Genomic DNA, 16,048 nt, shown 5'->3' with positions numbered 1-16,048 from the left:
CATAAAATCATTTTGAAATAAACACAGACATGCCATTGGCATTGATTAGCGGCATATGCTACAATAACTTATTCAAAATGCAATTTCTATGTTTTCTTATAGTAAAAATATCATTATTTGATCTTTTACTCTAATTTCTCTGATTGGTTCTCATAGATCTCTGGATTTTCTACTCTTCCAGATTCGTTTAGCATTTCGATACTCTATCAATTCAGTATTTTGGTACTCAGCTAGTTCAGCGTCCCAGTACTCAGGAAGCTCAGTGATCCGGTATTTCATCCAATACTCATTCGACAATCTTGCACTCGTCAACAGCTTAAAGCACACGAATGTCACCTCCTAAAGAAATAATTAAAAGCGAAACTCCTTGCCATATATAATAAAATAAATATGACATCGTCATATTTGGCTATTGGAAAATATATATATTCGAAGAATATGCCTTCAAAGGTTTACTGGATGCTAAAACCAAAACAAAAGTATCCAAGAACGGTGGACTTTCAACCACCAAAGAGTAAACATGCGCCGTACATCTTTTTCAAAATGCAACACAGTAACCAAAAGAAGGATTAAACTAACAAAATTAATTTTGACCAAATGATAAAATAGTAAGTAACCCTCAACTCTGTAGAAGCCCACTCTATCACACTTAATGGAAGAAAAAAAAAAGGATTCATATTGCAGTGAAGGCTTTCTTTGCAGAACCACTGCTAGAACCCGTAGGAATCACCTTTAGAACATTAAACCTTACAGTCTTGGACAAGGGCCTGATACAAGCAAATCATATAAAATGTTAACAACCAATAAAAACACAAAAAAGAATCACAGGTTTTAGTGGATATTCCCATAAATAGATTTACCTGCATTGCCCAATGATAACATGATCCCCTTCTTTGACACAGAAACAGGGTGAAATATGGGCTGGTATGTTCGAATGTCTCTTTTCATATCTGTTAAGTATGCAGACATTCAAAAATTACTACTTAAATGGAACTGTATACAAATATAATTGCAATTCACTATAATGTTCTCTAGTTACCTCTGATATTTCTTGACAAAATGGAGATAGTCCCTACGGACAATAATTGTCCGTGTCATTTTAGCACTGTAACATGTTCCAGCTAATATACGACCTCTTATTGAAACAGTACCAGTGAATGGGCACTTCTTGTCGATGTAGGTCCCTACATAAAAACCAAGAAAACCTAGTTCACACAATCAAGTGGAGAAAGACCCAAAAACATATAACGGACAAATACGTGTATTGACAATCTAGTTGAGAAAGACTGCAGCAATATAAAATAATATGCACCAATCAGAAAATATTTGCACGAATCAGTGGAAACCGAAAGACCAAAATAAAAATTATAGATAAAAATAAAATAATAAATAAATAAATAAAACCAAGATGATTGCACAACTTCTAGTTCATGTATCAGAATCAAGAAAAAACGAAAACTAATCATAAGAATGACATCTTGATTATTCTTAAGATTCTTAATTTTGCTTTTATTATCATATGTTAACGATGAAGGAAAAAGAAAAAAATTAATCAGTGCATATAGATAATATTAAAAATAAAAACAGTAGGGCAATGATCATTCAACTGCCTCTCAGCACCAAGTATCATAGCTTCTTGAAATTAGTTCCAAAGCTTTGAATCTTTCAGGTAAGATCGGATATGCAAAACGGAGTCTGTAAAGAATACCATCTTTCTCTGTAAAGAAATAATTAAAAGCGAAAATCGAGTCTGTAAAGAATACCATCTTTCTCTGTAAAGAAATAATTAAAAGTGAAAACCGAGTCCGTATTATTTTTATGACAGTAACCCCGCAGATGGTTTTCCTGCATCTGGAATGATTGTTTGTTGGCCACAGCTGTACAGGGCAAGCATGGGGTTATCTTTGCAGTTGATGATTTCTTGCTAAGTTCCCTGCTAGTAGTGAATTTAATTAATTGCCTTGGCACTGATTGACCAGATAGTAGAAGTTGGTTCTGTTGGCAAACCTATGATGGAGGGAGTTCCTACTTTCTTTGAAAATGCTCAAAAGGTGCCTTAGAACACAAGATATATTGTAAACGCAAGAGATAAAACTGTTGCAAGTTGGTTTTGTTGGCAAACCTATGATGAAGAGAGTTCCTACCTTCTTTGAAAATGCTCAAAAGGTGTCTTAGAACACAAGATATATTGTAAAAGCTTTAGACAAGACTGTTGCATCATTACTTATGCTATTAGAATTTGGTACTCAAAAAGCACTTCCATACCTGGCATGCTACTTTTACCACTAACGTTCTTACTAAACAGGGGCTCTTCAGCTACAGAGACCTACAGAACGTGTGTTCAAAGAATTCAAAACATCCTACAAAAAGGATTTTTATTGTATCAATTTGGATGATTCATCATATAGCTATTTTTGAATCACAGCAGCTACTTCCCTGACTTCACAGACACTATATATTCTGGTAAACAATAAGAAAGAAATGTGATTCTGCATTCAATTAATTCATATGGATTGATAGTTGAAGATCTACAGCATAGTGTGAGCCTGGTAAGTGATTGATGCACGTATTGGGCATGAGAAGTCTGTTCCAGTCTATACTAAATTATAAAGGGCTCTTGTTGACAGGTTTAATTGTGTTTTTATCATGATGGAGTCAATTTTCAGTCTTAAATATGAAGACTTAAAATGTATTTCAACCTCAAATGTATTTATGGGAAACAACTAAAAGGCAGTGTTAGAATTTTCTCCAGAGTCCAATACACATGGATCAAGTAAGTTACATTTAAATTGGCAAGCACAAAGACATTTCAAATGGCACCAGGATCCCTGCTTTCCAGACGGTGATAATTTTCAGTCTTATGGGTGGAATCATGGTAATTTCCTTGCATGCAGGTGGCATGCAGCTTCAGTCTTCTCGGGAGAAACACCAAGATGGTCGATGCCCACATAGGAAACTAAAATGTCTCCAAGTAATGGGTAGCACTAAGATAGTCACAAGATGTTCGTTGCCACAATCAAGCATTCTTGTCCCATCGAGTTCCCAATATATGTTGTTAGTAGAGCAGATATGATCTCAACCATTATGAGTTCATTCAACCATACCCCCATACTAACAAACAATATTTTGGGAATTCATAACAACTACACCATTTCTATACCTGGTGTGTCTTCTTACTCGTGCAACCTTGCTACAAGGAAGCATTTTGGCATTCAAATGGATAATTTAATAGAAACAACAATTAAATGCACAATAATATATACAAACAAAATATATCGCAATAATCAAATCTGCCCAGAATTTAATCACCATACCTTGAATAGCTTCTTTGGGGGTCTTGAAGCCAAGACCCACATTCTTCCCAAACCTGTTGCCACCTTTTCCAGGACGTTTCCCCTTCCCAGACTTCTCAGAACTGCAACAATATAAATTAAGGATCAAAAGAGAAGCAAATCAAAAGATTCTAAACATGAAATAAAATCAAATAATACTGCAATATGATTACCTGAGAAAGACTTTTGGTTGCTTTAGAAAAGCTCTCTCAGTCTATGAAAACAATACAAGGAATTTGTATCAGAGATGTCCCATTAGTTGATAACAATGACAATACTAACAACAACGTTTTCACTGTTCACCCACAAATACAAGCTTCAGAGTGGCATAGAATATTGCAAAAAGGCGTTTGGCTTCTATTAAAAGGGCTTGTTATGGTTAACTGCTTTTTTATAAATAAACCCATCTACCAATATTTGAGCATAGCGATAGAATAATAGAATGGATGATCGGAGAGCCTATCCCAATATTACATATAACTTGGTGTTGCAGGGGTTAGATACATTAGCTCACTTGCATCACATGCATACAGTTCCCATGAGATTTTTCATAAAATTTTCAGATGAACCTATTTATGTCCCCATTAAAGGCTTCATCAAATTTATAGATGAAACTATTTATGTCCAATATTAAAGGTTGTTGGGCGATGGGGATACTTATGGATATATTGGATTAAGGTTGTAGTTGGTGTTGCAGGGTATCTTAGAGTTCTTACTATTGAGTGGTGAGAAGTTGTTGGAACATACTCATTATATTCTACAACACTTTACTCTAAAATTCGTATGGTTGTTGAATCTACTATTGTTGAGTAACAAGGGCTGCCAGCGAGAGACGAAATCACCTTATGAAGCCCAAGCCCTAGCTCAACAATCCAGTAGCGTACTCGGCACTTTAGGTACTCAATTAAAACTCTGCAATACATACACACAGCTATGCATGGTACCATTAAATGCCCTCTACTGCATACAAATCTTAGGAACATTGAACCTTCAGATTTCTCCGAAACATAACCTCAGGAGATAATCTCTAACCACAACACTCAGCACATACAGTAGCATATCCACCACAATGCTATATGCAACACCAAGTAAACCTTTGCAGTCTGATCTAATAGTAGCCTATGTAAGAACTCTTATTCATCTACACATACTCATATCAACAAGCCATCGTACCTTAGCGTCGTTCTTAACCAGCTTCTGTCTCGTCCTCAAATAGCCTCTGTCTTGTCCTTAACACAGCCTTAGGGATGATGGAATTTGTGCCTTAGGAAGGCCGAATTCTTGTCAAACCTCTAATCCGACCCTGAACTGTTGTACCATGCAATTTATCTTGTTCCTTCAAACAGGCCCAAATTAACCCTTACAAATGCTTCAAGAGGCTTCCTGATTAGACCTTCTTCTGTGCCTTAACAAGACATTCTTTATGCAGCCAAAGCAGCCCTAGATCTTGCTTCTGTGACAGGACCGATCTTGCTTCACTGAGACTCGCCCTAATCAGGTCGCTTTGACAGTGATTTAATGGCTTGCTACTGCAGCCCTAATTAGGCCTTAAACGTTAGCAAAAATTGAGCATGATCAACAACTTGGAGCTCGTTTTCAACAGGCTATGTCTTACAAATTCAGCTTCAAAATTCTCCTCAGAAACAGCCTTAGCGTCGTTCTTAACCAGCTTCTGTCTCGTCCTCAAATAGCCTCTGTCTTGTCCTTAACACAGCCTTAGGGATGATGGAATTTGTGCCTTAGGAAGGCCGAATTCTTGTCACAGAAAGATCAAATCTGTCTCAGAAAATCTCAGCAGGGAGTGAATGCCCCAACGACTAAAGCCCTGGATCCTTGCCTTATTGCATATAGCCAGAACGAGGGACTATGCAGAATGTTGTCCACAAACAACGGAACCTTCTCACTTTCTAAATAGGGCAGATAGCAGTTCAATGCGAAATAGCTGGTAATTGCAATGTATGTCACCTTGATCAGCGCTAGAGTCATACAAAACAAAACCGCTGCAAATAGCTTAAGCCCCAATCCCACGTTTTTCATAGGAAGAGAGACAGGATGAAAAAGAAGGGTTTCCTTAATAAAAACTGGATATTGTGGGCCAAACAAATGTAAGAAAAACAACAGCTACCATAAAACGACATGAATCTGAAAGAGCTCAATAAACCAAAATCTTCTTCACTCCAGAAACTCGCTTGTTCTTCCGCGGAAACCCTAAAAAATCCAAAATACATAAAACAAACCATAAAAAGCCTTCAAGGAATAGAGCTGGAATACCTGTTCTGCCATGGCTGCAGGAATTCAAGACTTCTAACTTCGCATTTCAAGGCCTCGGCCGCTCCCGCTCCTACCTGAGAAGTTACTAACATTTTCGATGGAAAGATGCCGATTTCATTTTTCTGGGAGGATTTCTTCTGCTTCATCATCGTGATGGTCTTTTTTTTTGGGCATGAGGCAGTGGTTCAGAGCTGGAGTCAGGCAGAGCCCTTGTTGGCAGTGCGAGCCAAGCACATGTCAGCTGCAAAACGAATGGCTCGCTGGCCGTGCGTCCGTCCGGCTTTCTCATTAACCGTTCAGTTCTGGATCAGTGTTGGATCAACGATCACAATTCATTCAATCGTCTAACACCACAAATCCACGGTCAACAATAGGACACGGTGGCGGCTGGGGCAATTCATTTCAAAGGGAAACGCCTTACGGGGTAATTAGATATATATGAATTTCACTTCAAGCCAATGCACCAGATTCATAAGATATATGATTGTTAAGTAATAGTTGTCAAAACTGGAAACTCCAGCCAACCTCACCATTTTATTTTCACTGGCAGCGTATGCTATAAAATTTAAAATATTATAAACATTTTAGCTAAATCTTAAAAGCAAAGGAGAAACTTTTCTTTTTTAAATTAAATATAAAAAAATATAAATGATTCAAAAAAAATTGAAAAGAACTTTCCTTATTACTTTTGCCATCAAAGTTGTCTAACCAAAACAATATTTAATAAAAGTTTTTTCCCTTGAAATTCAGGTTTAAAAGTCATATTTCAGAAATTCAGAAAATCAAACATATTTGAAGATAAAGAGGGAGAAAGCAGTGCTCGGAAATATGACATTCGAGTTTCTTTTATACTCAATCAACATCACTATTTCTATATTCTTTTTTTTTTTCTAATGCAAGAGTCGAACCTACTATTCATTAATAACAAATATAATACAGTGAGTAGTACAAAATTCTTAGATTCTGAGAGAAGGACGACTGCTAAACAGCGTTGCAACTTCCCAGGCCCAATAAAACAAACTTCCAAAGAAGGAAGGAAGAAAAAGGAGAAGGATCGAGAATAAACCCCTAAAAAAGCATCAGAAATGGCCAGAAACTCGCCCAAAAGCAAAGAAATGGGTTCTGAGGCCCGATAAGAGAACCTCGGATCCTCCGAAGAACACCGACACCGAAAGATAGTCTCGTCCACTAAAAGATTCAACCATGGGACGATACCAAACCAACAAACGGTGAAAGAACCAAGCCGCCGGAGCAAACAGCCCGCCAAAAGCCGTTCCATCTGCACCGTTGAAACACCCCGAAGAGATCTGACGGTGGAGAAAAATATCGCACCAACCAAAATACGCGGAAGATAGCGTGTGATCACGGTGGTATACCACCCGACCCTAACGCCATGTGCCACCTCCTGAGTGTGATCGCTCCCAAAAATCTGAAACCGCTTACCACTCGAGCGAGCCGCGATCAATGGAAAACCATGCACCAGAAAAAGAAACCGGCTCGTCCATAGCCGGTCAATCCGCACCGTTGAAACACCATAACGAGATCTGACGGTGGAGCACAATATCGCACCCACCATCCTACGCGGAAGATAGCTTGCGATCACGGTGGTAATCCTCTCAACCCCGACGCCACATGGCACCATCTGAGTGGGATCACTCCCAAAAAGAAGAAACCACTTACCACTCGAGCAGGCCGTGAACAACGGGAAACCACGCAAGTTGCGGAAAGAAAGACCAAGAAACGACAACACTGGTTTCTCAGTTGACAGGGATCCTCTGCTCCCCGATGTATGCCACTTAGACCTATCAAGATCCGAAGTACTAGGCATACAGCTCCCGCCTGTCGGCTTCCCGTGAAGCACAATCCTTCTTGTCAATACCACTGTAGAACAACAGGAAACCTCGGTAATATTATTCAAACCAGAATCAATAAACCCCATTGTGAGCATGTTGTTGAGCCGACCCCTGCTGGTTGACCATACTCGTCTCCATAGCTCTCTTAAGGAACGTAGTATTGTCTTCAATAGCTTGGTTCTGACAGTCCATTTTTAGCCTATTGTTAGGGAGATCACACCATTTCATTACAACCCTGTTATCTGTGCAGACAACTCCTTGGTTAGCTAGCAAATCCGCTAGCTTGTTGGCCTTTCTTCTCACATGTGCAAATCTAACTGTTCTCAGGCTCTGTAGATGATTATGAATTCGTTGGAAGACTTGAATAAGCCTCCAATTTGAAGAGGCTTTTTCCGGTCTTGTTCCCCAGCTTATTCTTCTGACAGAGTTGATGACGATTTCGGAGTCCGCTTCAATGATAGTGTTTTGCCGATTTTCCTGAACCAAGAACTCGAGACTTTGCTCCATGGCCATTACCTCTGCCATGTTGTTGGTAGTTTTTCCTAAGTTGCCATAAAAGATGAAATGAATCTCTCCTTTGTCGTCTCTTAACACCCCTCCATGGCCTACCTTGCCTGGATTACCTTTGGAGGCCCCATCGATGTTGAATTTGAGAAAGCCCTTTGGTGGAGTATGCCAGAAATCAAGTTCTGGGTCCCCTATTGACCCAATCCTCACAGAGCCCTAAGGAACCAGCCCCTACAAGTCTAGCCTGCAGAGAATTCTCCAAACTGAGGCCGAGGGAGGGCTTGAGGGAAGATTTCTGATGTTGATACTAACCGTTTCCTTAATCTGTTTTAGGATTCTATCAAAGATGTTCTGGGAAGAGTTATTAACATTCTGCAATATCCTGTTGTTCCTTTCTTTCTAGACATTCCAGATAATGAAACCTGGAGTAAGAGCCTAAGTAGACCCGAGCACTGCATTATCTGAAAATTTCTTTCTCCATTTGGTAAGGGTATTGAAAAGGCTTCCCATATCTCTGTCAGAGTGTTGGAAGATAGCTACAAAAGAATCCCATAATCCAGAGGTGAAAGAGCAATTGTTGAGAAGATGCTCAATGGTCTCCTCTTGGGCTTCACAGAGCTGGCATCTGGAAGGCCCTAGAAATCCCCTTTTCCTAATATTATCCCAAGTCAGGATTTTCCTTTGAAGAACCAGCCACAAAAAGAGTTTAATTTTCATCCAACCCAGATGCTTCCAAAGGTTTTGCCAAAGCCTATTAGGAGCATGGGGATCGAGCTCAAGGAGAATGAGTTTAGCCTCTTTAAGATTGAAGTTCCCTTCATTGTTGCTGCCCCACCTCAGTTGGTCATGCCCACTAGAAACCAGGATTTTCCTTTGCTCCAACATTTTCTTCAATCTTTCAGCTTTGGTTGAAAGATGACTGTTCTCTTGGAGGTTTAAATTTCGCCAATTTCTCCACTTCCCTACATTGTTGATTGGATCCCAAAAATCCCTGACTTGGGTGAACTCCTTGGCATCAGTCTCTGCCTTGAGGTCCTTCAAGTCCTCCTGTAAGAAAATGGGTTCTTGTTGCCATCTGTCCTCCCAGAATAAGGCCAAGTCTCCCTCTCTAATTTCCCAAAAGCTATGGTCTTGAATCAATCTTCTGTTATCCCAAGCTTTGTTCCACATATGAGATCCTCTTATGTTCCCATCCATCCGTATGCGTTCATTGACAGTCCAAGTGCTTGCATATTTTTCCTTCCATGTGATGGCCCATTGTACTTCTGGTTCCTTTATCCATCTCCACTAAAGTTTAGCCCCTAGAACCTTACCAAGAATCTCGGGATCATCTAATCCAAGGCCCCTGTGGTTTTTGGGTTTGCAAATTTTGTCCCAGGCAACCAAGGCCCACTTCTTCTTGTCCTCCCCTTTGCCCCAAATGAAGTCTCTTTGAATATTTCTCATTTGATCTAGAATACCTTTGGGAGCAGGGATGGCCGAAAGCATAAAGACTAGGATTGATTGAAGCACAACCTTTGTGAGGACAAATCTGCCCGCCAAATTTAAAGATCTTATGGTCCATTTCTTGGTTTTTTCATGCAACTTGCTTATGACCAGTTCCCAAATACTTTTATGAAGTGGTTTAGCAGTTAAATGCACCCCCAAGTATTTCGAGGGGAGAGAATCTCTTTGGAAGCCCAAAATTCTGGAAATGTTCCTCTGAATAGCAATATGAGTATTAAAGAAAAAGATTTTAGATTTGGAAAGATTAACTTCCAAGCCAGAAGCCTTGGCAAAGTCCTTGAGGATTTGTTTGTAGGCGAGAGCTTCTTTAATAGTAGGTATTCCTTGCAGCATGGTATCATCGACAAATTGTTGATGGGTTAAGGCTTGACCATTGTCAGAGAGTTGTAAGCCCCTGACCTTACCCGCATCCTTTGCTTCCTTTATGGCTCTGCCTAGACCTTCCATCATTAGAATGAAAAGAAAGGGAGAAAGGGGATCACCCTGCCTGAGTCCTCTGGACGGGGTGAAAGTCTCCGAGGGAGAGCCATTGACAAGAATTGAAAAACTAGAAGAGGTGATCAAAGCCAGGATCCATCTTACCCAATTGTGATCAAACCCAAAAGCGATAAGAACCTTCCTGATATAGTTCCAATTCAGTTTATCATAAGCTTTGGCGATGTCAAGTTGCATGATCATACCTGTTTTTTTCTTACTAGTCAGCGAGTGCACCACTTCATGAGCCTGGATAATATTATTAAGAATTTGCCTACCTTCCACATATCCTGCTTGCTCCCCCGAAACTAAAGCAGGTAGGAGGGGTTTGAGCCTGTTTGCTACCACCTTTGATATTATCTTGTAAACTACATTGCATAGGGCTATTGGCCTGAACCTATCTGGGGTTTGAGCCTGCTCCTGTTTAGGGATCAGGGCTATAAAGGAGGAATTCAGAGCTTTCAGAATGGTTCTATGCTGCCTTGAGTCTTCAACTACCTGCAAAATATCCAGTTTGACAATATTCCAGCAAGCTTTAAAGAAATCGACATTGAAACCATCCGGGCCCGGTGCTTTACCCATTTGCATTTCTTTGAGAACCCCACTAACCTCCTCTTCCGTCACAGGCCTGTAAAGGTTAACATTGTCCTCTCTAGAGACTATCCTGGGAATGTTCTTGGTGATTTTCTGGATATATTGTTCTCTGTCATAACAGGTTTCCTGAGCTATGTTTCTGAAGTGCTGGAGAAACACTGCCTCTATTTCTTCATGAGAGTTGAGATTGTTTCCTCTTTCATCCTTAATCATAGAAATTCTATTATGTGCTCGATTGGCCATGGTGGATTTGTGAAAAAATCTGGTGTTGCGTTCTCCTTCCTTTAGCCATTGAATTCTAGATTTTTGTTTCCAAAAAATTTCCTCTTGACAACATAATTGCTCCCATTGCTGCTGATATTTGGTAGCTTGATCCTGTCTAGCTTTGTCATGGCCTTCTTTAATAAGGCCTTGGTTAAGTTCCTGCAGTTTACTCTCAATCATCTTTTTTTCCTCAAAGATATTGCCGAATACAGTTTTGTTCCAATCCTTGAGCTTTAGCTTGATATGTTTTAATCTTTTCTGAAGGATGAACATTTTGGAACCCTGAATATTTAAATCTTCTTCCCACCACTTGGTTACATTGCTGATGAAATCTGGGTGGGAGAGCCAGATGTTTTCAAATATAAAAGGTCTATTTCTGGGTTTACCAAAACCCCGCAACTCCATTTGTATCGGCCAATGATCAGAACCCCCATAGGGTAGCACTCCAGCCATCATTTCCTTGTCATTAAGCATAAGATCTTCTAAGATTATGAATCTGTCTAATTTGGAGGCTACTTGAGACTCTCCTCCTCTTTTGTTGTTCCAAGTAAAGATGTCATTGTGCATTTCAATGTCCACCAGTTTCATTTCATCAATAAAGGTCTGAAAAGCCACAGAATCTTTGCCTGGAACTCTGGTTCCCCATTTTTTTTCCATGATTGATCTAATCATGTTGAAGTCTCCCCCTAAGATCCAGGGTATACCTGCATGTCTATTTCTGAGAGTCTCCAAAGAATTAAGAAGCTTTAGTTTAGCCTCCATTCTCTGTGGGCCATAGACATTAGTGACCAGATAGGTTTCCTTAACTCCTACTGGTTGAAAGATTGCAGATAGGTAATCTCTTGATGCCTCCGCATCTATCAGGTCAATCTTTTGTGGATTCCATAGAGTGAGAATCCCTCCTGCCGTATTCTCTGCCTTGACTTCCAGAAACTCAAATTTATTGAGCCATTTACTATGCATATCTCTTATCTTCTGAATGGAACATTTGGTCTCCTGTATGAAAATCACATCCGAAGATGCTTGTTTCATTCTATTACTCAGCAACCTTTGTTTTCTTCTGCTACTTAGACCTCTGATATTCCAAGAAGTGAACTTCATAATTAAAGATTAGTAAAGGAGTAACTGGATAGGTCTTTCATCTTACCTGAATCTATCATCAGCTTTCCGCATTCCATCAACAGCTCATTCTGCTTCTTCCTACCCCTTTTCTTGCCAGGGATTCTGGGTGCTAGTCCTGCCATATTTTTCATCGTCTTCACTCCTTCACTGCCTTGTCTTTCTTTGTGATTGAGTCTGTTCACCCCTTTCATTTGGGTCCTCCATAAAAACAACTGCTGAACTCTGTTGAACTCCTCTGCAGGTAATGAGTCTAGCCCTTCTTTGGTTCCTTGATTCAAAAAACTTTCTAAATCTAGGTTTTCTTTCTCCAGGATTTCCTGGAGATCATGGTCCTCCATTTCTGTCTCACTTTGGGTCATGTCAAAATCCATCGCCTGTTCAGCATTACTCATAATAAGTTCTTTCATATTGTCATTCTCTTGTATTTGCTCCTTTTCTTTTTCTTTCTCCTCCTCCACTATGTTTCCCGCTTCTGTTTTATCAGTATCTGTAGGATCTTCTTCTGTTTCAAGGGTTTGGAATCTGTTCTGGTTAACAGGCTGCTCTTTAGCTTTGCTTGTTCTTGGTCCTCTTTTGTTCCCTTTGCTTTTGTTTACTACCTTGAAGAAGCTTTCTGGATCCTTCATTGCATTAGCTTTACTTTTCTCCTCTACCTTATTGAGGGGGCATTCTCTAACCAGATGTCCATGCTCGTGACATTTGCGACATCTGAAAGGAATGTGTTCGTAATCTACCATTTGTGTCCATTCCTCATCAAACACTTCCAAAATAACCTCATCCGACAATGCTCCAGAGAGATCCATCTCCACACATATTCTTGCAAAGGAGGTATACTTTCCCCTTCTTGTGGCCTGTGATGCTTTGACAAAACGCCCTAACTTGTTTCCTATTGCTGATAGTGATTCCATTTGCCAGTAATCGAGGGCAAGGAATAGAGTCTTACCCAGACTGGGACTGAGGTGAATGTTTCGCGTTCCAGAACAAAGTTCATGATCCACGGCCTCATATAGAGGCCTGCAGCCACAAAGAAGTAGGGGCCTCCTTCAAACACTCTGTCTTTGTCTTCAATGTTAGCAAAAACTACAGTGAAAAAACCCTTGGATCCAAGATGTAGGTCAATGCTGCCTTTTGGTTTCCAGTGGTATTTGATCCACATTTGTAAAGCTTTTTCAGTGGGCCATAGCCCCATGAATTTACAAATGATTGCATATGTTTGCATGTGCTCCCTGTGCTCCTGCAACACTGGGTCATTTAAAATAATTCTGGGAATAACCGCCGCTTTGGGTTTGCAGGGTCCCATGTGTGCTTTGTCTTTAGTGCTTTGCTCCCTGATGTCTTCCACATTCTCCACTGCTTCATCATGCTCCCTTGCTTTGGTTTCCTCTTGCTCTTCTTCATTGCTTCTCTCTTTCCCTTTTGAAGACTCTCTTTCATTTTCCATGGGCTTTTTCCCCCTGCCAACCACCGCCTGCTTGAAGGAGGGAGTGGCGCTCCCCCCTGTATGTTCTTTCATGGCGGATAGCCTCTGTGATCGATATCAAGCCTGGTTTTTCCTCCCGCTCGTTTTCGCTCCATCACTATTTCTATATTCACTTAGCAAGAAATTTTAAATAAATTTTATATTTTTAATTACACATTTTTAAAATTACAAAACAAATTTCACAAATATTATTATCAAATTATACACAAGCAAGAAGATATTGAAAGGGATTAAATTGTGGGTTACCTTAAGAATAAACAAAGTTAAAATAAATAAACGAACAAAATACTGTCATAAATAAATTCCCTCATGGGGAGGAGAACCGTAAAATTTAACCCCCAAGACTCAAATCTACAGTGGAGTTACTATCACAGAGCTCATTGATTTCAATTTACTCACTTATATATATATATATAAAAGAATTTTTGAATTAATATTGTGATAGCACATTCATTGATGTTCAGATTTACAAAGATAAAAAGGCCAAGATTCAAAGTTCTTTGTATTTAATATTTTCAATATTTGAGATAAATTTCCAATTTTTAATATTTGAGATAAATTTCTTACCTGCAGTTTTTTCAATCAATTTTTTTCAATATTGGAGAAATTGAGATAGAAATCTTATATATTTAATAAAAACCGATTTAAATTTAAATTTTATTTTAGTTTCTTTTGAGATCCAATAAATATAGATATATATGTTAGAAATTCTATTTTAGTTTTTTTTTGAGATAGAATAAATTTAGATATATATGCTAGAAATTTCTCAACCAGAAGCATTTGATGTATATTCTTTGGCACATGTAATAAATTTGCATTTGTGTATTATAAGTTTCAACAATTACTATAAGAAGCAATTTCAATTTCAATTTTTGATATAATACCGGTTTAGAATTTATGTGAATTTATATGTTGTGAATTTCAAGAAAAGTAGTTTCAATTTGTCGATAGTCATACCATGAATTTGAGGATGCGTGTAGCAAGAAATATGGCTTCCAAAACTCAGAAATTAGATCGAGGTATGAAGTGGCCTGTCCGCCACTATAAATTTGAGCAGCCGCCCCCCTCCATATTTGTTGACCAAGATTGGCTGAAACGAAACAAAACAAGAGAGATATTCTCACCGAATATGTTGGCATTGAAAGTGCTTTGATCTGACATTAGAAGTAATTAGATTTTTCCGGGTTGCTGTGGGTTTGTAGCAAGATCACCTGGTCGGTAGCTTCCACCTGTGCGGTGTGGTCACTACTTTTATTTTATTATGTTGGAATGAATGGAGCCTAGAGGTGGCTCTTGTCGAAGATAATGGAGAATATCCTAGAATAGGTAGAGTTGGTTCACGTAACCTCAGGGTAGGAAGTAGTTTCTATTTCTTAGGATGTTGTTCTAACTTCCCTAAAACCATGTTTTCTATTTAATGTGTAATGTGTATGAACAATGTAGAGCGTTATGCAGAGCCAGACTCTCCTAGTTCAGACTCTCTTTCGTAGAGTTGACCAGTGGGTTTTATTAATACAAACATTGCCATTTTTATCATGGTATCAGAGTGTCAGGGCTGAGGAACCTGTACGCTGTCTGGTGGGTGTGATTAAACCGAAATCGTCACAGGTTTTGAGTGGATAAGCACGACGATAGCACTACCACACTTCCCGAATATTTTATTTTTCGACCGTCGCAGGTTTTCAGTGTACATCTGCGACAGTCTCATAAAATTGGTGTATATTTGCGACCGTCTCGGATATTAAGCGTACATCTGCGACGACGTCTCAAAAAATTGGTGTATATCTCAATCGTCTCAGATATTGGGCGTATATCTGCGACGATCGTGTAAATCAAAGAAGCTACATGGGGAAGCCAAGAACAAGGTTGTAGTTGTCAGAGAAGCTGCATGGGGAAGCCAAGAACAAGGTTGTAGCTGACAACAGAAGGTTGTCTGGAGGCTGAGAAGAAAGCCACGGTGATCTGCGGGTGTGCTGCGAGATCAAATAACATTGAAGAACAGTGATCTGTCTCTGTCACAGATCTGGGGTAAATTTAACATCTTTTACCTGTCGATTTTTTTTTTCTAAATCGCCAAGATGAATAACAATATATTTGAAGCATGCATGAACGAGCATAACAAGCTCGATGGTTCCAATTATGCAAATTGGAAGTTCAAGATGCAAACTCTGCTAGAAGTGCAGAGTGCTTGGACGATTGTGAATGGGGATGAGCCAAAGCCTGCGGCTGGATCAACATCGATCCCAGATTGGGAGAAACGAGAAAGTAGAGCAAGGACAATGTTAAAGATGTCAGTGAAAGACTGCATTATACCGCACATCAGAGAAGATAAGTCAACTAACGAGATCTAGGGAATTCTAAAGGAATTGTACGAGATCAGGAATTCAAATCGTCTTCTGTTCCTCAAGAGTAAGATATTGTCCCTGAAAATGGAGGAGAATGAAACAATTGCTTCATTCGTAGCAAGGATCAAGGATCTGAAGAACAAATTAGCAGACATTGGTCATACAGTTGACGATACAGATCTTGTAACCATTACAATGAATGGTGTCACGATGATTACCAAATGTTCATCACTGGGATAAATGCCAGAGAGAAGATCCCGCATTTTGAAGAGCTAACAAGTATACTGATGCAGGAAGAAG

General features: G+C 39.4%; 1 protein-coding gene across 2 annotated transcripts; it reads right to left on the bottom strand.

Moving 5' to 3' along the window:
- Positions 1-367: 367 nt before the first annotated feature.
- LOC149234187 (small ribosomal subunit protein uS17z-like) lies at positions 368-5,708 on the bottom strand. 2 transcript variants are annotated; one of them, XM_089371788.1, is made up of 6 exons: positions 5,604-5,708; positions 3,506-3,546; positions 3,315-3,415; positions 1,040-1,184; positions 861-950; positions 368-767 (listed from the first exon to the last, which is right to left on the bottom strand). In XM_089371788.1, the coding sequence occupies exons 1-6, from the start codon at positions 5,613-5,615 to the stop codon at positions 674-676; spliced, it is 483 nt and encodes a 160-aa protein (XP_089227914.1). In that variant the 5' UTR covers positions 5,616-5,708; the 3' UTR covers positions 368-673. The 2 variants fall into 2 exon arrangements, 1 of the variants encoding a protein (XP_089227914.1); XR_016246081.1 differs by lacking the exons at positions 368-767; positions 861-950; positions 3,506-3,546; positions 5,604-5,708 and adding an exon at positions 4,506-5,326 and having other exon boundaries at positions 1,098-1,184.
- Positions 5,709-16,048: the final 10,340 nt, after the last annotated feature.

Source organism: Pinus tabuliformis, chromosome 8 (assembly GCF_031772625.1).
Source record: "Pinus tabuliformis cultivar Carrire ecotype Pingquan chromosome 8, CPIR1, whole genome shotgun sequence".
Classification (NCBI taxonomy): domain Eukaryota; kingdom Viridiplantae; phylum Streptophyta; class Pinopsida; order Pinales; family Pinaceae; genus Pinus; species Pinus tabuliformis.
Note: the sequence above shows the minus strand (reverse complement) of the source record. Positions and strands in the feature narration are given on the sequence as shown.